This window comes from Ruditapes philippinarum, unplaced genomic scaffold (genome assembly GCF_026571515.1).
Source record: "Ruditapes philippinarum isolate M1 unplaced genomic scaffold, ASM2657151v2 ctg5256_1_1_1_1, whole genome shotgun sequence".
Taxonomy (NCBI): domain Eukaryota; kingdom Metazoa; phylum Mollusca; class Bivalvia; order Venerida; family Veneridae; genus Ruditapes; species Ruditapes philippinarum.
Window position 1 is genome coordinate 9,702 of NW_026858097.1, and position 24,156 is coordinate 33,857.

The window sequence follows — 24,156 nt, forward strand, 5'->3', positions numbered from 1 at the left end:
ACAATTTTTCCGATCCGTTATTTTCGACCAATGTCGCTACACACCAATCATTGTATTAAGGATTTTAAATTTATGCCTATAGAGATTGTCACCGATGATATGGAACGCTTATTACAAGAATCATACTGGATTCATAGCTTAACACATTATCTCCTAATGGTATGAATGCAAAAGTTTTGTACAATATATAACTTTGTCATTATTGAGCCGGTATACATATACATGTAGTATGTTTTTTCTCATATCAAGGTTTTTTATTATTATTAATTATGAGAATTTTTGTATCACATGTGCAGATCCATATTATATGTGTAATTTATTGTATATTGCTGTATTTATATTCATGAAAGATTCCGTATTTATTGAACAAAGTTTTTATTCCCGCGTTAACGTCACGTTCTGTTTAGCGTATAGTTAAACGGACGTTGCGTCATTTGTCATTTGTTATTTTATAAACGTCAATTTTTTCTGAAGAAGACTAAACGTCGAAAGCTTAAGAAAAGCGTTTGTTTTTATTGAACTGATAATATAATCAAGTGATTGTAATATAATTGTGTTATGCTTTACAATTAGGCAACAATTTATATCAATACTTTTCACATCAATATTGTCCTTTTATGAAAAAGAACAGAAAAAAGAGCTTAAGATTAAAAAATATACAAACAAGAAGTATATTAAAAAAAAGAGACGTCGACGTTAACCTGCATATGTTTGGTCTTAGTTTTCCATGCAAATGCACACAGAAACGTTAGCACAGCTTGTAAAACAATGACATACTAAAATTTCTTGTAGGGTTATTAACTTTGGAAAATGAAACACTTTAAGATGTCTTGTTTCGGTGAACTCAATTTCTTACACCAACATCTACGCGGTCGTTTTTATATATATTTGATTAATTTGCAAATAATATATGAAAATTATAAATCGAATACTTCATTTGAACACATCATTAATCATGCGATATATTAGACACTTATTGAACATTATATACTTAGAGTACCTGATAAGTTTTCTTTATTTTTGACAAGAATTAAAACTCAGATCTTGTGTAAAATAAACTTAGTAAATTCTTACGTAAAGTAAACCGTTCACTAGAAAATCTAAACGAGTGCAAAATGTTTTTAGGAGGAAGTCGTGCTAAATAGAACTTGAATATCTGAGTAATTTTACTTGAAAGTTAAAGAACTATCATCTATATTTTTAGAACCATCCTTTACATTTGATTTTATAATGGGAAGAAGTGTTCTTTACATTTTATTTTAGAATTATCTTAGAACGACAAGAACAATCCTTTACAATTTATTTTAAAATGGCAATGAGATTCCCCGATTACATTTTGTACTTTTAAAATGACCAATTAAAACTCGTTGTAATTTCAGTTTCTTTCTATAAAACGTTTACAAAAAGTCAAACTAATTTTAGACCGATCTTCGGCTGAAAAAAATCATGCATACACAATTAAAAAAAAGAAAACCACGATTTAACTGGTATGGGGTGAAATTATTATCCTACCTGGTGGTGTAGTCAAAGCAATCACAGATCACGTAATTGCCAATCGTTCATTTTCATCTCCTGTTAAATGTGTCCTTTTGGATATATTCTAAGCTTGAGACTATTGAGACTTGAAAACTTTGATTGAAGGTAAAATGTTTTCTTCTAGACATATATGTATGTCTTTTTAATTTTAGAAAAACAATTTCATATCTAAAATATTTAGCTTCGGTACCTAATATAGACGATTTACAATATATCATTTCATAACAAATATTTATATAATAAGTTTGCATTTTATCACATTCAAAATTAAATGTGAAAGTGTCGGTCATGGCGGTGACAAAAAGTAAAAGTACACTTATCGTTGTTAACAATTTTCATTAAAAAACTCAATTTGTCGTCAATATTTTATCAATATTTCTTATCTGAAATCATTAAACATGGGAATATTTGGTATTATAGTTAAACAGAGATCAATGTATTAAGTTGTTAGACAATTGGTATAGGACTTTTTTGTCTGTAACAAGTTCTTAAATTATAACTGAAATCTACAAAGTGTCCGTGTTCGTTGATAATATCTTTAACAAATCTAATTTCTTTATTATATACATGTAGTTTGGGGATGAAATTATATCAATCTCCGGATTAAAAATTGTGATTATAAAATAAAGGCTTGCTTAAAGTTGTTTTGGACTATACACAATTGGTCAATGATGGTCAAATAGGCTTTCAAGACATCAATCCAGAATGCATTTCTGATATCACTAATTAGCATTTTATAAAACAGTTTTCCAGTGTTAAAATCTCAATATTAAACAATATGATAATTGATTCCCGCCAATTGTTTTACTATACGAAAGAAAAGTCAAAATAATGACACTCGAGTGTTTGAAAGACTCGGAATAGCAAGTTTTCGCGTGAATGCTAGATGCTGTGCATAAGATAAATTGGACAGGTATATGTATATGCGCAGTAATCCGATATCAATAGGGCCAATTTGAACTTGTGTATGATGATTCAAATGATCTTACGTTTCTTACAAGTTGCATTGATAACGATGTCAGAGTAACTGGGTGATTTTGAAAAAAGGTTAAAGCTATGGTCATGCTCTCTATAGATCGACAGTCCGAAAACCAACAACAGAGGTTGCCCAGAGGTAGAACACTAACTTCAGAAGTAAAAGGTACGGACTGCGAGGCCTGGTAAAGGTCCTGTTGATTTACTTGCGTGACAAATGGTTCTTAAAAGCCCATTATACCCTAGAAATGTTTTCATTTTCTAAAAGCAGTATTTTATATATTTTATATTATATGGAAGTAAAATACTATTTTCTTTACATATTTCCTACTTTTATGACAAAAAAAGTTCACATTCACCTTAACTTCCTTCATGATAAGAAGCATTTAACATACCCTAAAACAAGTATTCGATTACCCGTAAACTCCCGTAAACCGTTTCTAAAAGCTTTAAGAATTAATCGTTTCAAAGGAATAATTTGCCTTTAAGCAATTAGATAATACATTTATGCAAAAGAAACAAAAACATTTACGTTTCACAAAACAGTTTTCAAGTTATAAAAACTAACCTCAAAATTAAATAATATGATTATAAGATGCCATTACATTCTTGTCCTACTTGAATTTTCTATGATCACACGTAGGATATTTTTGCCTGCTTTCTAAATGTGTCCTTTAAAATCTAGTTTGTGATATATTTGCTTTACATCGCATTAAAATGTTTTTTTTCATTTGTTCAGGGGTCCGCCAATTGTTTTTTCTATAGTACAGAAAGGTTTAAATAATGACACTCGAGTGTTTGTAAGCAAGTTTACTAAATATCCATTACGCGTTTATGCTAGGCGCTGTGCATATGATAAATTGGACAGGTAAATGCATATGCGCAGTAACGATATAAATAAGGCCAATTTGAATGATGATTCAAATGATCTTACGTTTCTGGCAAGATGCATTGATAACGACGTCAGTGTAACAGAACGGTTAAAGCTATGGTCATGCTCTCTATCGAACGACAGTCCAAAAACCAACGTCACGGCAGACATGCAGCGGTCCAGATGTAGAAGATCGAGGCTTGGTAAATATTCTTTTGATTTACTTACATATCAAATGGTTCTTAAAAGCCCATTGTACCCTAGGAATTATAGTTATTTTCAAAAAGCTTTTAATTTTTTGGTGTCCTGTTTTAATTTCAAAAAAAAAAATCATTAGGACATATATAGTTATTTTGTATTCTTTATATTTTATTTAATATGGAAGTAAAGCACTATTTTCTTTACATATTTTCCTACTTTTTTGACAAAAAGGTCTCATTCACATTAAATTTCTTCTTGATAAGAAGCATTTAACATATCCTAAAACCAGTATTCGATCGCCATGGGACTCCTATTAGCCGTTTCTAAAAGCTTTAAGAATTAATCGTTTAAAAGGTATAATTTGCCTTTAAGTAATTAGATAATACATGTATATGCAAAAGAAACAAAAACATTTACGTTTTGCAAACATAGAAAAATGTAAATGACTGATATTTGGAAGCAAATTATTCGGTGTTCAAACATTTGACTTTTCTTTTTACATACATAATATACAAATATTTATAACAGAAAAAAACGTTAAAGAAATAAAAACGTACTTACCCACCTATGTATTTATGTAAATTGACGCTAGACTTTCTGTGAACTAACTATATTTTCACAGCTGTTCTTAATCTTCCTAGATAAAATTTACGTTGAATTCTATACAATGATAAAGAATTTGAAACTCTAATAACCTTGCCATTTGTTTAATAAACTGATAAATCTGGGCGCAACACATTTTAACACAACATTACACCAATTAAGAATTCGAAATTAACTATAATCGCGTATAAGATGCAGAGTTTACGTGAAAATATAAGTCTTATCTTCCCAAACTAACAAAATACTGATAATTAGGTTATATCATATTTAATAAACAGACTGTTCACTGTTTCTTTTAAACATAAGGTCCGGACGGAGGGGTTTGCAATAAAGCACAGATTATTGCAAAATGTATTCAAATTTCATATGTCTGTGCTTTGCTAGGAACACAGCCTTTAAGAATATAGCAACAGTAATTCTTCGAAACTGTATAGTATAGTACCGATAGGTTAAAATGAATGAAGCTTAAAAGGGTAATGTTACTTTGTAATAGTCACAAACTTTAAAATAAGAAGGTTTATATAAAATTCTAACACTCACGTGATTTTGTCACTATAGACAAAGAAGGAAAGAAACTGGTGTTAAACTGCCAATAAACACCGGTTAGGGACTACTTGTATATGTGCTGTTATGTTTTCACCCTCGATTGTATAGTTTACAAAGCATTTTAAAGCAACAATAAAAAGCATTTTTATTTATATTTTCAGTTCGTATAATGTTTTCTTTTCATACAATACCGAAATAATATCTCACATACACTAACGCCACATATAAGATCTATATCAGTTAATAAAATATTTTGACGAAACGGCGCCAATCGTAAGCAGCGTCGTGACGTCATCCTAAGTAAACAACTTATTCATAAACAAGCTGACGTTATTTCATGCAGACAAGAATGATAAATGGGATACTGATGTAAAAACAATACGACGTAAGTTTTTAATGTTGAAAACTTAATAAAATAACGTTTTTTTTCTTATTATTTCTTTCGTATAATAATTTCTATACCTTCGCAACAGTAGGGTGCGAAAATCGAACAGCGTTATATACGAAAATCGGCACCGGAAGTTATTTCCGCTTGAAAAATAACATTAGTGATTTTCCTTATTTCATCGTGTTAGAATCGAAATAACATCGGCCTGAGAGGTGTATATCGTCTATTTAACACCGGTTTTGTCGTTTTGATGCGACAAAATTAACCACTCAGGCCTACGGCCTTCGTGGTCAATTCTTACGCATCAAAACTCCAAACCGGTGTTAAATAGCCGATATACACCTCTCAGGCCGATGTTATTTCTTAAACAAAATTATTTTTTCTTTTGATAATTGGCAAAACTCACAGGGCTGGAGCAACAAATAAATATATTACCCCTTCAAGATTGACCAAAGAATTATATGATCAATCCAAGATTTTAGTGGTTTTTTTTTCAAGTCACAAATACGTTGTTTAGGTCATGCCACAATTATTATACAGATAAAGTAGATCTCGTGATGATATATATACAAAGTCAATTTGTCCAGCAATTTGTTCCTTGATGATTAACTCTCTAACATAAACATTATAACATAACATGACTAGCTTTGAACGAAGAACAGAGGGAATACATCAGATAGTTTAGCAAATGAGTTTATAATGTTCAACATATTGTACTTATGTGTTACAATGGTCTTATGTCATACTAATTGTATAAACAATAAATCAAATAAGAGAAATGTTCTAGTATATCAACATCAATGATTATAATGTTAAACAAAAGGGATCAACTCAAAAACGAAATTGATGTCAAACGAGTCGCGCCTATTAATTCAAAATATTTAATTCTGTCTGTTGTTATTGTAACTGATGTTAATGCATAAATTCCGTGTATTGTATGAATCGAGTCGTGGGGTTTTGTTCCACTTCGGAATAGTTTTTGTGATATAAAAAAGATTTAAATACATTGCGATTTCTTACATGTGTGCTAAAACATAATGAATATAACATACATATACGGGCCTCATTTTCAAACACACATAATTTCCTTGAATAAATACAAGAGTTTCTCGAACAGGGTTTAATCCAGAAAGCTTCTCAGATTTTAAGTAACAATTTACCTAATGAAAATGAGGTTCTCACTGTTATTTTCATTTGTTATTGTCATTGGAATATATAGTTATAATTTTTCTGAGGCTAGAGAGCCTGTATGTTCTAAATTTGCATATGAAGAACAGCTTTTAGAGAAAATGATAAGAACGGAAATTAAGGTAGAAACAATGGTGAATGAAATTAAGAAAACTGAGGATAAAGTAATCAGTACATTAGGCTACATTAAACAAACAGTTGCTGAGTTTATGGACATGTTTGCAGACATTAGAGGAAACATAACGGACGAGATGTTAAAGAGAAATGACGAGATAGAAAGGAGAGAAGGTATGATAAAACAGTTATTTCACATTAAATTCACATTTCTTATACATAAATATTTATACCGGAACTGTACTAGTAAAGACCGAAATAAATGTGATATATTTGCATTTTCTTTATCTTTCATTGTTGTTCAATTGTTAGCATCAATATATTTTAATAATGTGTATTGATTAATTGAATATATTTAAAACAATGTAGATATAAGAACTTAAAAATATTTACAAAAATAAACCATTATTTTTGCAAATTAATTGACATTTAATATACCATTGTTAACAAACAATGACGTTTTCGCCTAAAATGTCGATCAACTGCTTTATGACATGACTTTTGTTGTCGAACTTTATAAACATTATTTTCTTTATTAACCTAAGCACGTATTGAATGAATTAAAATGGTAAACGATACATCTCCAAGAGAAATCGATTGTTTATAAAGCTATAATAGAGAAATGAATCGTTAAAGAAAATGTGATTACTGAATAACCTTGAACTTTGGTAATGATAAGTTAATAGAACTTTAATACCTTATTACAGAATCGTTCAAGAAACGTTTTGAAGAAACAAGAAACAACCTCACTAGTGACATTGACGCTAAAAAAGAGGAACTTAATCAAATTCAAGGTAGTGTATCTTACTTTGTTTCAACGTCATGACTATTTTTCAAATATGTGTAATATAAAATTATAATTCATTTATATTTATCTACAACTTATCATAACAAATTAAATTGTTGCTAATTTGATTTGATGCATTCATTTAATCAATCACTTTGTCAGTAATATATTCAACAAACTAGAATGATCTGATATGTTGCTCTATGTGTAAATGTGTAACTCTCGTTAGATGTTCAAATGATTTAATTCGCATATTCAATTTTCAAGTATTTCATAATTTAATCTCTAAAGATATTGTCCGAAGCGAATATTAGGCTTGTTTTTGTTATTTATGTACGCCCCGTTATTTAGATATCGCTGAAATTTATTTTACAGTTTAAATATATAAACAACTTAATTCAAATAAGTAATTAAAGCGTGAAATATTACTATCCTTGTGCACTATAAATTGATAATTTTCATTGACAATAAAATGTAAAACCGAAATAACATTTTTACCAAATAACAATGTTTTGCGATATAAAATACAAAAACTATTATTTCTACACGCAGGGAAACTTGAACAACCTCCGATCGCTTTCTATGCACATCACTTGAAAGACCTGTCTCTTGATACTACAAATCTATGACAACACATGAATGTATAGTGTAATTTCCATGTTTAGTTAGTGCCATTATTCAATAAAAGTGATCTAGCTTTAAATGATTTCTGCAATATTGAATTATTTTTCTCACGTTACTAGGTATGTACACAAAATTGCATTTATTTACATGTGCAAGATAGTAAATGTTTAATTGAAACCAATGAATTAATCGACTACATTTCTTAAGGTAGAATAGGCACTATAAGGATTGTAACATTGACAATATAAGACAGTAGTATCCTTTAAAGGTCACCTGTATGCAAAATTTTAAACACAATTTACCGTGTGTTTTTTTAGTTATGGACATTTTTCTGAACTAAAACTTTGCTATTAGAAGGGATCTTTTTCAGAAAAGAGGAAACTCTTAGTAATCAATGATATCATCATTATAAAAAATGTTTCCCTATTGCCCATTGTTAAAAAACAATAACATCCAGGTAACAAATTACACGAACAAAATGATTGTTTCTAAACAAAATGTTTGTAATATGTATAAAAATGTTACCCTTTTCCACCCACTTTAAACACTTATTTGAAAATATTCCTCAAAATCATCACAATGAGGGGCTGTTTTCAAAGTTTGCCTAAATTTTCTTAAAAGTATGCTCAATATGGCTGATTTTGGGAAATATAAAATACTTTTACCGTGTAGTTTTTATTCTATTAACCTTTGAAGATATTTGATGTCAAATTTGCTATTAAAATTGGCATTATTTAGCAAATGAATATCTATAATACTTATATAATTAAAATCAAACACTCTTTTCTTCAATAAGGGATCTGAGAGATAATAAATAATGTTTTAAAGAAAAGAAAAGAATGAAAACATGTTGTCCCTTCTGGGGTCTCAGTTTCAATACAGTTGACAGTGATTCTTTCCTAACTGAATACTCTTAAAAGTGTAGGTAGATACTTAGATAACAACATGTTATCTACATCTACGGTCTAGGTAATGCATTAGGATTATAATACCTCAATAGATTTTTATAAACATATAGTTATGTGTATTCATATTATTTACATATAGTTTTCATAAATCACCATTATTTATGCCATATATCTTTTTTTTCCTGTGGTTAAAATGCTGTTCTACGAAAAAAACAACTTTTTACCCTTAAAAATCATTTTTCTTTTATTGTCAATGATATGAACATCATCCAATCTCATATAAATTATATTTATTAATCATAACCAACATAAAATAAACTTGAAGGCCAGACTGCTTCTTACACACTGTTGAAATCTGAAAATACTATTTTTGTTTAAAACCAAAGACTTAAAATTGTGTATATGACATGGTCTTATGTTTTAACAAACAACACATGTCATTGTTTTCATGACGTGTATCACATGACATCCTAAACAAATCTTGTTTTATAGTCTCCAAGTATTTTTGATCATCTCAGTATGCATGCAAATACATAAACACGAGAAAAAGAATCCTAAATGAATATAAAACAATGCCTTTATAAATATTTGTTCGCTACCAAAATAACACGTATTTTTTTCTATTTCATTTAAACGTTTGTTAGAAAATTCCATATCAGTAAAATTAATAACATGGTGTATTGTACCTTTATCTGTAGAATACAAAGAATATCATATTTAGTTTACTATGCCTACGATCTTAATTCTACCACTACAGCATTGTGCACATTTCAAAATAAAATGCTATAGATTCAAACCTTTATTTAACATGCTACTCTCTTTTTTATTTCCTCAATGGCTTTTTGCAACCCTTTGATTCACAATAATTTAGATGTTGTGCACACAATAATATCTTAATTAATATGTATTGCATCCTCTTCCTATATACTTACAATAAACAAGATAATCCTCAATACATATATAAAATTCATTATAACAAAAGAAAATGAAATGAAATAAAAAATGAAAACCTGACAATTCGCTTGAATGTTTGAATTCCCACAAAACAAATCACAATCATATATTATAGACTGAATATAGAAACTTATGGTCTTTTTATACTATAGTTGTTAAGATAATTGTTAAACTGATCATAAAGAATATGTTGTTAAACGTCATCAATTATTTTAGACACTTAACCTTCCTTAGATCTTGTTTACTTGTTAAGGTTCCAGAAATCAATATTTCCAACATATTTTTTTGCTGTGATAAACAAGTTTGGAGTAGTACTTTAATTGATCTTTGTTTCTATTCATACATTTATCACAATCATTTAAAAAAATGCTTCGTATGCAGTTCGTCGCTGGATATACATAATGTTTATGGCGTCATTCTTTTTGCTTATTGTATATGTTTAAATGCTTTTCAGAAATGTCCTTTTATATTGCTAATGTCGATATTTTTTCAGCAATGAACACAGTATTATTTTTTATATAATTCAAGAAAGACCGTGTCGTTTTTGTATTTCCGTTAAATGGTATTTATTTTGCTTATCTTTTCTTTTTACAAAAAAGTTTAATAAAAATAAAAATTTATGATAACCTTTACCAAAATCATCGCTTTCATGTTTTCAGTAATCAATGTTTTTATTTGCATATCAAAGTTTATTTATTAAAGGAAAAATGTTATACCTTTGACTAACTTGCGACTTCAAATCAATTTTACACCTTCCTTTGGTTCTTCATTTTTATTTTCTATGTCAAATAATAAATATCCAGAAAAGTACTAATGCATAGTCTATTGACATGTGACGCATTCTTTCGAAGCACGAGCCAGACCAGGTCCCTGGTGGTAGGTTCAATTTGCGGTGTTCGACGACGTCTCCAAGAACGGAATACTCTCTGCCCATATTGTCTCTATTATTGTCCTGTTGTTAATCAACATCGGAGCAGTCTACAAATGAAATGATAATATTGTAGAAGTTTGATAATTGATAATTTTACTTATTTTGGTACACATGTTATTTTGAAAAATCGGTGAAAAATCAAGATCTTAAGGTTAAAATCAATTTTACAAATTGTTTATGAAGTAAATGTAGATATTAAAACTATATTAGCCCTTTTGATTTTATGATTGTACCAATGATTTTGTATTGCTCAAATGTGTGGGGAATCTATGATTTTCAGGACGTAAATAAACTTCTTATCATATTTTGTAACAATGTTACACACGTATTCTTTCACTTGTCATGGAATGACACTACTGTGTCACATTGAAGGTTTCGTGATGACCGCCATAAGAATACATCTGCGGATGTTTCTAAATCAAAATTTCACCATTTTTGTGTTTAAAAGTTGAATTCTGCGTAAGCCGGTGCTAGGGAGCGTGGAAAGTAACTTGCAACTTCCAGTACCGTCCATAAACAGGCTCAATCCAACTCAGCCTGCATTATTTTCAATTTTGCCGTGTGTCTTTAGGGATTCTTTTATCTCTATTTTAGGTGTTAAACAACAGACTCCAAATGCTACGGTTTTTGGCGAGTTATGTAGACACCTCTCTCTGATATTGTTATTAGTAGTAGTTACTGTAGTTCTATTCTTCTACATTTTATAAAAAAATTCCACAAAACCTTTATCACGGTTATGTAAACCTTTAAAGGAATTAAAGTTAATTGGGCTATAATTAAAGGTATGTAATACATATACTGCATTCATATGTTGAAAACATTTAGAATCAGTCAACAAACCACCAACGCATTATATTTGGAAGTTGTTGGCAAGGTAAATGATCCGAATTATAAATATTATAAAATGTTTTATTACAAAATATTATTATGCATCATGCATCATATCATATAAATGTTGATTCTAAATCACTTATAACTTCATCAACAATCTTTAAGAATATTATTATGCATCATGCATCATATCATATAAATGTTGATTCTAAATCACTTATAACTTCATCAACAATCTTTTGACAAGAATATCCAAATCATTTCTATTATTTTTTATCAAAATTTGAAAAAGAGTAATAAAAATTGTTTGCCTATCCACTAAAAAAATAATGTTTATTAATTTTATTGCGTCATCTTTTCAATATTATTTTGGATCAAATCTTGTTATGAAAATAATTTATTTTCCGAAGTATTATCTTACTAGCCTTTTAAAGTACTGTACACAATTTGATATAGGGGTCGAAATGCCTTACCCACTGGGGATCGAAAAGTTATGTAAGCAGTGGTGGAAGAGTCAATGGGCCTAGAGGTAATCCTAATATCGAGAAGTCTAAGTGTCTTACTTGCTGCATGCTTAACTAAGACAATTATTATAATTATAAATACACTTTATTCAGAAATAAGACATGGTATGTCCATTATCTTACATAGTGTAATATATTTATACACAAAAGATTGAAATATCTTAATTTCATAATGAAATATCATCAAAATGGCAGTTAAACAGTTATATTTTAAGATACAGATATGTAACAATCTTGATAAAATAAGGGAGGTAAATCTCCGGCTCATATTCACAACGGTTATATTTGCTGCTGTGTTATTCTTCTGATTTACAGTCTCTTGTAAATGTTTCCGACAATTATATTTTATCTAATATCATTATTCGTTACATTTTCAATAACAAAATGATATTCATCGTCTATTTTAGTACATGTTATACATAACAATCACTTTTATTTTAGTTATTTTGGACCAGCTTCAGTGTTTAACCTGTTGGATAAAACCCTAAAGCGATTAAATGATGGACACACTTTATGATTACTGAAGCATTTTAAATATAGTTGAAATCTAAATGATGAAATATTGTTGTAGAATAAAGTTCATCTTGAATCTGTAAGCCTTGAATGAGTTGATCGTTGAGAGAAACATTTCGGTATCCCCATCTTCTTGAAAGACCCACGCATCAACAAATCAAACCGAACATTGTAAATTGTCTAATTGAAATATCAAAATATTCTTGATATTGGGATATTATATTTCATCCGTATTTTTGTTTTATAAATTATAAATAATATAAAGATTATGTTTTGTTTTGCTTGCACAATTCATAGCTATTTTATTTGATTACCTTAAACATTTTATACAGATGTTTATAAAGAGTGAACATAGATTTTTATGCCTGTACTACGGAATTCCATAAACGACAGCCTACTGCTCACTGCCTACTGCTAACTGGACAGCCTGCTGCTCACTGCCTACTGCTAACTGCTTATTGACAGTCTAAGTTTATGTATGGATCAAATAGAAGTATTCCGAATGTAAACACATGTGCGGCCGCCATTTTGTTGAAAAAATCTGCTGAGATAAACTTTGCGAAAAACAATGGTAAGTAAATTTCATAGGATTATTTTATAATTAAGCCTAATAACTTGTAATTTCGAATTCATTGCAATGACTTGTGTACGTCCCACCATTGCACACTGTTTTGATTATGTTATGAAATTGTTCCACGTGTCTCTTGCACAGGTGATTGATAAATTGTCAAATATAGGACTCATTTTAGGGTTAATCAACTTAATAATAAATTATTCACAAAGAATATGTGTTCAATAATCAACATGGACGGACTTGGGCCCACCATTCCTCGGTTGAGAGGCGGAGATCTGGGCCATTATTTCAACACTCCCTTATTTATTTACAATTTCATAGTTTATTAAACTTTCATTTGCCAATGTAATACATTTCCAGAAGAATATCTGTAATAAACTGGTGAAATCACTGGTGAAACTTAGGCTAAACATTCTCTCATTATCAAATATGTGTGAGTTCATTTACGAGCTCATTTTGGTTCAGTTTTCATTGGTTGTTAGTTATAGCTTATAAATGTGTAATTCCTTATTAGATGTTATGTTATACATTTTTGTTAAGTTGATGGCACTCTTGATAGATATGTGCTTTGAAGGTTAATTATAGAATCAACTTTATTCTAGTACAGAGGATGGTAAATCTGAAAGAAACATTTCAATGGAGGAACAGCCTATACTTTCACTGACTTCACAGTCAAGTAACGGAACCAATACAGCTGTAATTACAATGGAAGAGGAAAAGGACTACTCTGAAAGCATAAACAAAGACAAAATTGGCTGTATTCAAATTGTTTCAAAAACGTTCAATATTTCAGTGACATAAAGAGTGCAAACATGAAGTGATAAATTACAGTTTGGATCAGTTTATTTTACTTTTATGAAAAGCCAGCTTTATTCTCTTGTTTAAATTCAATTGTGATATTGAAAAACTCTGAGAAATAATAGATTCTTAAGTAACTATTTAAATTTACTTAAAAATTTCTGATAGACCAAATGATTATGATAATGTTACAATATATTTTTGACGTGTTTGTTTAAAATCCATCTTTTATATAATTTTTATAATTATCTTGTTAACAAACACACTTAAAAGTGAACTTTTAGGTTGGTTATTTTTTTCTATTTCTTTTTGCAATTACCGCAAGTAAAACCAATGAGCAAATCTGCCGTCGTATTTGCCAGAACCATCCAATGAAAGTCATTACTATTTGTATCTGGGTTCTAGAGGTTTGACAACTATAGTAAACATTCTAAGACAACATGATGGTGTAGAGCTTCTATGGTATAATATGAAGCATTTTAAATTACCTTTCTTACAACGTGTATATCACTTTATATTGCAGAGTATATTTAAATAATATAATCGCATAACAATTATATAATTCATAACAGAACTTTCAATTATAATTCTGCTTTTATATTAATTACTTTCCCCGAAACTACTTTACAAACATTTTATATAGATTTTGATTTTTTACAGGCGTGTCATAATTTTTATTTTTAAATAAATGTGTATACAAGAAAATATTAGCTAACTGGTCTCATTATTGCGACCAAAACATACTTTTTATGTGGTGTTATGTATAATCAATAAGTGTACAATGTATTTTGGTTTTTCGTTTTAATAGTAAATAAAAAAGTTCTTTAAAAATAAAATATCATAATTTTCTTGTAATTTTGTTTATGTTTAGCTCCCCGGAAAACAAAATTATGACAAAATAAAATTGAAATTGGTTATATATATATATGTTAACCATAAAGCAAAGTTTGTGTACGTGTTGAATGTTGTAACATGACCAAGTTGGAAAAAAAAACAATATTCAACATTGTCCACATTTAAATAGTGTCTTAGTCCATCAATTTTAAATGTATAGGATCGCGAAAAGTATGTATTAGGAAGATGAAGATTACGTTATATTATTAGTTCCATAAGAAATACATCTGAAGCTTTAATATCTGGCAAGTTAACTAAATATTTTTCTTCAAAACAGCTTTACAAGTTAACCTAAACACTCTTTTTCTTAAGACAATGAAATAAAAAGACGGCCGTACAGCAATAAATTGATTAATCTGTCAAATGAGGAAATTACTGAGAAGATAACATGAGAAAGGAAAAATTAAAACAATATAGACCAATATCCTTACGCCTACGAGGACATGGCTGTAATGATTAACAGATTTTCAATAATTTTATTTGGATTTCTTTAGTCAGGTTCACTTTTGCAATGTTTTTTTTTATCTTATAAAATTTAATTTATTTGGTGTGTTTTATTTAAAAATGGTAAACAATATATTAAAACATAAAAACTGTTCACTGCATTTCACTCACATTTATTATTATTACAGTCTAACCTAGCAGAAAAATATCAAACGTGTGCTATTCTAGGCTGAAGTTTAAGCTCAATATATTTGTCATACACTTTGAAAAGGCTTTCTGTTTTTCAAATACAAATACCAGCAGCTAATAGCTAGGTAAACTATACGACGTAAAGGCTACTAATAATTGAACTGTTTATAAATTATCTACATTCATGTTCTTTCAGATGTTTATATATAAAGTCGACAAGGTTTGTTTTTACCTAAAACACATTAAGCTTCTAAAGATAAAAAAAAACAAAAGTTAGACAATTATGAAAATCGAAGAGTTATACAGATATTTAAAAGGATGTGTATAATATATTAAGGAGAATACATAAAAATATCCTAAAAAATAAGAAAATATCGCGGAAAGGTTACCATGGAAAATTATCATTTAATTGTACTTGACGTATAGATTTCTTAGGATTAAATAGCAGGTTTTAATATTTTTATGTTAAACATAAATAAGCAGCCATGCCAATCAGCAAATTGCTGTCATTCATGTATTGAAAAATGATTAATTCAGAAATTTCAGTAAACTTACATTTCGTAGCATTTCGTTCAAGGTGAAAATGATAAAACGCCGTCCGATATCGATTAACAGGCTTAACAACCAATAGAAATTTTCTACTAGGAACCAATGAAAAATGATCCACTTGATAAAAGATCTGATCAATGATGGTTCTTTATAAAAATACACATGATAAATTAAACGCCTCCTCTGAAATAATCTTTGTTTATCATGTGTATAAAAATAAGTGTTGATTTATTAATTATGCGACGGGAAAAAATTGTATGTGAAGTTGTCAGCCGGGGAGTTAGCTTTAAAATCGTTCATTAAAATATGCTAAAACATTCCAATATTGACGACATAATTCTCCGTTCTACTTTATATCAAAATTAATTTCATTGTGCTTTAAAATAGACAAGAGATATTTGTCATGTATGTTACTTCATGCTTACCAAGGTTTTTTTTTGCTTTGGATGATTGTATTGTTTAGAATTCTAGAGTAGCACAAAGTAATTGTATTTTTTGTATTTTGACGCGTTGTTTTGTTGGATAGTTTGTGATCATAAAATATCATTGTGCGCTTATTATATTTGCCAAGCTGGTTTTGATTCAAATACTCTCATTTTTTAATAACGTGCTTCTTAAATTTCATTCAAAATATTGCAAAAAAAATAAAAGGGAAATATTAATTACGTATATAATCACACGGTAACTTAAAAGCAAGAGAGGAGTTGAAACTGGTGTATAACTAGAACTTTTCTTGGTTCATATAATACATATATTACGGCAAGGCTTTCAATATGATAACTTAATAAATGCAAACGAAAAAAAATCCACTAATAAGATATATCATATCATTGTATCATAGTTTACATATTTTTGCACAGTGCGTTAACTGAAGTGCAGGTATTAGTTACCCGCACGCCAGAGCATGCCCATTGATTGGCTCATTTTTGCTGGGGTTTACTTATTGTGACGGCAGAGAAAAGGAAAGCGACAGCAATATTATATTCAGATGCTCGTTCATTGGTTACTTTTTTCTGGGGTTTTATATTGTGACAACAGGGAACGTGTTTTTATATTTGACTATGATACAAAAGAGAAAGAACATCAAAACTCTCGGCAATATGATAAATACTCTGGGCTACGCCCCCTCGTACAAATCAGATAGCCTTGTGTTTCGGTGCTCTTTCCATTACTTATAAAATTTAATTTTAAAAAGAGAAATAATAATTACGTATATAATCACATGGTGAACTACAAAGCACCGTTTCGTGAAGAGTTGAAAATTGCGTATTTATTTTCGGGATTAGGATATGTTCGTATAGAATATCAAATACAAAACATACAAAAATAACATCTCTTGAATAATTTAAGTTAAATAAATGAATCAAATTGCAGCACTTATCATGTTGCCAACAGTTAGGTATTTTTCAGGGTGTTGTAAAGACACGCCTTGTTGTTTTATTTTTCCATCACGATTTTCATGAAATGCGAGCAAATATATCACCTACTTGTTCGATGTAAAGATAGTTTTATAAAATATACGCCCAGATTCTTAATATAAAACAGTTAATAATAAGAAAAGCAAATGTTATCTTTTTAATAATATTTATGTTTCCTAAGTCTTTATAAAATTATGTTAGGTTACAGGGATTGTAAATGTTTTCAAGCTACAACTATGATTGTTGAAATTCACATGATATTCTTGTTCGCTACTATATTTATGATTATCTTAAAACATTGGAATCAAACAAATCAGTCAGGCTTCAATGTGGAAATAATTCACTTATTATACGACCATTTGTAACTTAAATATCTACAGCACAATATGCAAATTTTCTAAATATAAAGAATGTAATTAAAAAGGGCGAAAGCAAAAAAATTTGGATATAGCAATATTGAAACGGTTAACGAAACGTTAAGTTATTATTAATTTTCTTTAAGTTTTATCTATCTATCTCAGTCTATATTATTTGATATTTGTTATTAAATATTTCTATCTATTGATAGCAACGACTTCAATCGAGGTTTTTGAGTGAATAATTAACCGTTTCTTACAAGGACGTTATTATATTAAATATTATCATATCATTATTCATCTTTGTTCCAAAGTAATATCACCTTTACATGAGTTTTATGACAATACCAAAGAATAATTATTTCGAATTCATGTATAATGAAACAATCGGTATCACATCACTTTCTTTATTACAACAGATTATTCTATAAGATTTTGGCATGCACTGTATGTATTTCATTTCATAGACACATGCTGATTTGTTTCTAATAGTGCTGTCACTTAATTCTCATTTGGGAAGTGCGGTTTAAGTAAAGAAAAATCAAACTGTTTCCCTCAAACTGTTTCTAAGGGATTTCCTTCGATACCGTATTTCAGTGCATTTATGCTAAAAAACTATACTGAAGATTTATTACGGGCCTCATACTGAAATAACAAAAAAATCCCTTGCATAAATGCAATTGTTTCTCCCAGCGAGTATGATTCACAGACTTTCTCGGATTTTCTTTTTCATCAAAATGAGTTTCCCATTGTTATTTTCATTTGCTATTGTCGTTGGAATATATAGTTATAATTTTTCTGAGGCTAGAGAGCCTGTATGTTCTAAATTTGCATATGAAGAACAGCTTTTAGAGAAAATGATAAGGACTGAAATTAAGGTAGAAACAATGGTAAATGAAATTAAGAAAACTGAGGATAAGGTTATCAGTACATTAGGCGACATTAAACGAGCAGTTTCATATTTTACGGACATGTTTGCGGACATGAAGGGGAACATAACGGACGAAATGTTAGAGAAAGGTGACGAGATAGAAAGGAGGGAAGGTAAACTATGAACACCAGATGTACATTGTTAGAAAATGATATTTGTAAACTGAAATATTACTGATGGAATGCAAAAATGACTTATATCTTAAGCATATAATTTACAACTGGTTGCTGTTTAAGTATAAATCAATTTAACTTAATAGTTTGTTTTGCTTGATTAAAACTGAAATGGAAAATCTGTAATATTATAAATGCGTGGAATATTCAAAATTTAAAGAATCAGTGAGTTTTTTAAAAAAAGAAGAAATTTCATACACTGGTTACAAAGCTGACATATTTACCTAAAATGTCTATATTTATGAACGATAGAATATGGCATAGCTTTTATTGCTGCAAACTTATAATATATTTTCATCGTTACAAAACGCATTGTAAAATTACATTATTATAAACATAAATCAATTAATGAATTAAGGGAAAGTGAATGAGAAAACCTTACATAAAAATACCTACAGTAAAAAAGTAATATTTCACTTTTAAATTTTTATAAAATTGATTGATAATTAACAGCCTCATGCTCAACATTGTACTAGCACGAGCATGAACATGTCTAAAATTAATAAAAGGACATTGGTTAATTGTTACTCTTCTTTCCTATTCTGTCCTGTGTTGATCTCGTGCTCTATCTAGTTTGTGCGTCAAAATTTGAGATATGTCTCCTTTTTTGTATACTCCTGATCTATACAAAACAAGAATCGCAGTAGATATTTATGTTAAAATTATTATACCTAACAAATCATGTTTCCGTGAAGAACAACGTTAACTCATCACATTGGTTTTTCTTATTAGTGGTTATATTTCCTGACTTTTTATGACATAAATCTTTTATCAAATGACGCCAGGAAATGGCAAATAGAACACTTCAGCCAATAGAAACTCGAACAAAATCAATTGAAATTTGATTATACAGGGTGAGCGAGGAAAATTAGAATATATATTAGAATGCAGGTTGTTTTGCTTCCTTAAAGTTTTATATCAAAAGTAACACTAGTGTCTATGTAAACATATATTTCGAATCAAGTTTCATATTATCAGCAGCACTTTCTGCATACATTTCATATGTACACATAATAACACATATACATGTAATACTTATTGTACTTTGATTACCGTCAGTAATTGTACGTTAATATTATTTTTACAGAATCCTTCAAGAAATTATTTGAGGAGACAAGAACAAACCTCATGAGTGACATGGAAGCTAAAAGACAAGAGGAACTTATTCAACTTCAGGGTATTTTCTCACTTTTTCGCATTTCTCTTCCATGTGATGATTATTTTCCAAAACTTTACTTGATTTAATGATTCAATTGGTTTTATTATTTAGTTGAATCTTTTGTAGTACAGTCACGTATAATATTTCACGTGCATTTTACACTGTTGTTAAGGTGACTTATAGGCCTATAAGGCCGGGTGTTCTTTATTTACATTGTATATATGTAATTTTCATGTACGAAAACACATGTCACTATAATAAAAGATTATTATTATTATTATTATTTTATCAATTATCAGTTTGAATAAATTTGATATTCGACTTACCTGTTGCTGTAACTATAGACTAGTCCTTCCTATCATCGTTCAACAGACTCAATTACAGGTATAATTTATTTTTTTGAATACATTTCATCATCTTTATTTTACAGACATGTTTTTATAATAACTCTAATATATAAACTTGACCTCCCATCGCTTTCCACATCACATGGCAGATTTATTATTAGTTTTTTTATATGGAAAAATATATTATTCCAATCATATTATATTTAACGTCAGAAAATGGCTAACACCTTTTAATTATAGAAGGAGAGCAAGGAAAATCAAAATATATATAAGATTGCAGGTTTTTTATTTTACTAAAGTTTATTTCAGAAGCAATACTACTGGTCTTGTAAAATAGATAAATACAGAATCCCTAAAGAAAGCCCAACACGTCAAAATTGAAAATGTTGCAGGCTCGGTTTGATTGAGCCTGTTCATGGACGGTACTGGAAAGTGCAAGTTACCGTCCACGCCCCCTAGCACCGGCTTAAGCAGAATTTAACATTTAAACATGAAATAGTAAAATTTTGAATTTAGAAACATCCGCAGATGTGTTTATACGGCGGTTATCATGGAACCTTCAATGTGACACTTCCGTGCCATTCCATGAAAAGCGGCCTATGGTCCCCAAGTAATTAAAAGCGTGTGCCCTAAACGAGAAAACAATGGGCGGAACTAAATAAAATGGAATTTTGAAAGGAGATCAGAGGTTATGAAGCCTGCATATCACAGATAAGACATCAAAAGACAAATTTAAAAAGCAGGCAACATATCCTAAGGGAGATTCAACATTATTCAAGTAGGAATATTGGAACCACCCAACTAGAAAATGCCGAAAAGTTGAAACTAAAAATACCACAAGCACAACAATAATGTCGTGCTGAACGTTCATCAAGGATCAAAAATATAACATCATTAATTAAATGTACGGGGAGACTTTTTACAGCCGCCACACGGCTCAAATAACACGGATGTGATCATAAAATAGATTAATACAGAATCCCTAAAGAAAGCCCAACACGTCAAAATTGAAAATGTTGCAGGCTCGGTTTGATTGAGCCTGTTCATGGACGGTACTGGAAAGTGCAACTTACCGTCCACGCCCCCTAGCACCGGCTTAAGCAGAATTCAACATTTAAACATGAAATAGTAAAATTTTTAATTTAGAAACATCCGCAGATGTGTTTATACGGCGGTTATCATGGAACCTTCAATGTGACACTTCCGTGCCATTCCATGAAAAGCGGCCTATGGTCCCCAAGTAATTAAAAGCGTGTGCCCTAAACGAGAAAACAATGGGCGGAACTAAATAAAATGGAATTTTAAAAGGGGATCAGAGGTTATGAAGCCTGCATATCACAGATAAGACATCAAAAGACAAATTTAAAAAGCAGGCAACATATCCTAAGGGTGATTCAACATTATTCAAGTAGGAATATTGGAACCACCCAACTAGAAAATGCCGAAAAGTTGAAACTTAAAATACCAGAAGCACAACAATAATGTCGTGCTGAACGATCTTCAAGGATCGAAAACATAACATCATTGATTGAATGTACGGGGAGACTTTTTACAGCCGCCACACGGCACATATAACACTGATGTGATCATAAAATAGATAAATACAGAATTCCTAAAGAAAGCCCAACACGTCAAAATTAAAAATTTTGCAGGCTCGGTTTGATTTAGCCTGTTCATGGACGGTACTGGAAAGTGCAAGTTACCGTCCACGCCCCCTAGCACCGGCTTAAGCAGAATTCAACATTTAAACATGAAATAGTAAAAATTTGAATTTAGAAACATCCGCAGATGTGTTTATACGGCGGTTATCATGGAACCTTCAATGTGACACTTCCGTGCCATTCCATGAAAAGCGGCCTATGGTTCCCAAGTAATTAAAAGCGTGTGACCTAAACGAGAAAACAATGGGCGGAACTAAATAAAATGGAATTTTGAAAGGGGAAAAGGTTTAGAACCAAGTTTTATGTTATCAGAAATAATTTTTGCATACAGTTCATATGCACACATAAGAACATATATAATGCTTACTGAACTTTGATTACGATAAGTTAGTATACTTTGATATTTATTTACAGAATACTTCAAGAAATTGTTTGAGGAGACAAGAACAAACCTCACGAGTGACATGGAAGCTAAAAGAGGAGAACTTACTCAACTTCAATGTTTTGTTTCTCATTTTACATCCACAAGATGATTATTTTCCAAAACTGTGTTTCATAATATCTTATTTGATTATATGATATTCAATTGTTTGTTTTTAAGTGCATTCACGAATTATAATACATCAATAATCAGTTTAAAGTATTAAGAACTTGTTCAACTAACCCGATGCTGTAACTATAAACTGATCCTTCCATTTCTTAAAATTTATTTAATTACGTGTATATATTCTAATTTTGAATACATGTCATCATCTTAAGGTTACAAACATAATTCTATTATAGCTCTAAAAATACAATGTTTTACACCGATATCAGTAAGACATTTCCAAAAGCTTGTATTACAAATTGAATTCCAAATTAAAATCAGGAAGTCTGGCTATTCTTTATATTTAACAATCGAGTGTTGATACGAGTTAAAATTCTTAATAACCAGATCTACAAACAAATATTAAATCATAACGAAACAATTGTAAAAAACATGTACTTACTTCACTATTTTCTATACTCAGGTAAACTTGAACGACCTCCAATTGCTTTCCATGCACATCACGTGGCAGATTTGGTTCTTGATACTACAGATGAGATTGTTATATTTACGAAAAGTGTGATTAACGAGGGAAAAGGTTACGACACCTCAACGGGATTGTTCACGGCACCTGTTGGAGGACTGTACCATTTTGTTGTTCATACATGTGCTTATTATAATAGATATGCCTTTATTGGTCTGGTGTTGGAAGGCAAAGTTATTGCATCAGATTCAAACTATGATAAGGATCATTACACCTGTAGCACTGTTGGAGCAATAGTAAGAGTTAGATCAGGAGAAAAAGTTTGGGTCAAATCAACATCATCAGCTTCTAACCGCCAGCTAGAACAAGACTCATATAGGATGAACACATTCAGTGGAATACTTGTCAATAACTGAATGAATAAATCATTCAACTTTTGTATATGTTATTATATATCTGTTATTCGTTACAAGTATTCATACAATGATGATCGTATGCGACGAATATTTTGATTACCAGTGTTAAAAAAATCTTTTGCTATGTTAATCTGTAAACATAAACAACTACGATATTGTCGCGTTTTCATATAAATGTGGCATGTATACATTTGTTGTTTTTGTATGTTTATTTTTTTGGCACACAATATTATCTGACGAATATAATGCTATTACATGACGGATACCCAAGTATATCATTATTTTTTTAACTTAATGCTTACTTTGAAACAGTGCTCACCAACTGATAATTTGCTGCAAAAGTTTTTTATCGTATATTATAACTGGATATTTAATATCCCATGTTGTAATGAACTTTGGGAGGAGACAATGAGATGTATGAGTGTCTGAATGTTGTTGCAATGATAGATAAGTCATAAAATAAACTTAAATGTAATAAGCATAATTTACAGCAAAAATAATATGTACCAAAATTAAAATGAAGTAATGAAGAACATGTACTTTTTTTGAAAGTATAGTTTGGAAATTCATATTCTTTTGTTCATGTTAAAAAATATTAATCACATACCCTGGGCGCTTTTGCAACTTATTGACCATGGTTTTTCATGGCAGTTCATGAATTTTGACGTGAGGTCGTTTGCGTTATACAACACAGTGTATGTTTTATACGTTTAGTCACTACGAGCAACTATTGTACACTACTT

General features: G+C 29.9%; 2 protein-coding genes across 2 annotated transcripts; both read left to right on the plus strand.

The window, feature by feature from the left end:
• The first annotated feature begins 6,285 nt into the window (after positions 1–6,285).
• On the plus strand, positions 6,286–7,838 carry LOC132752086 (uncharacterized). Its single transcript, XM_060742361.1, has 3 exons — positions 6,286–6,596; positions 7,130–7,216; positions 7,762–7,838. Exons 1-3 carry the CDS (start codon positions 6,290–6,292, stop codon positions 7,836–7,838), a joined length of 471 nt encoding a protein of 156 aa, XP_060598344.1. The 5' UTR covers positions 6,286–6,289.
• A 10,765-nt stretch (positions 7,839–18,603) lies between these two features.
• LOC132752088 (cerebellin-3-like) lies at positions 18,604–23,413 on the plus strand. Its single transcript, XM_060742363.1, has 4 exons — positions 18,604–18,760; positions 19,908–19,997; positions 22,402–22,488; positions 22,998–23,413. Exons 1-4 carry the CDS (start codon positions 18,604–18,606, stop codon positions 23,411–23,413), a joined length of 750 nt encoding a protein of 249 aa, XP_060598346.1.
• Positions 23,414–24,156: the final 743 nt, after the last annotated feature.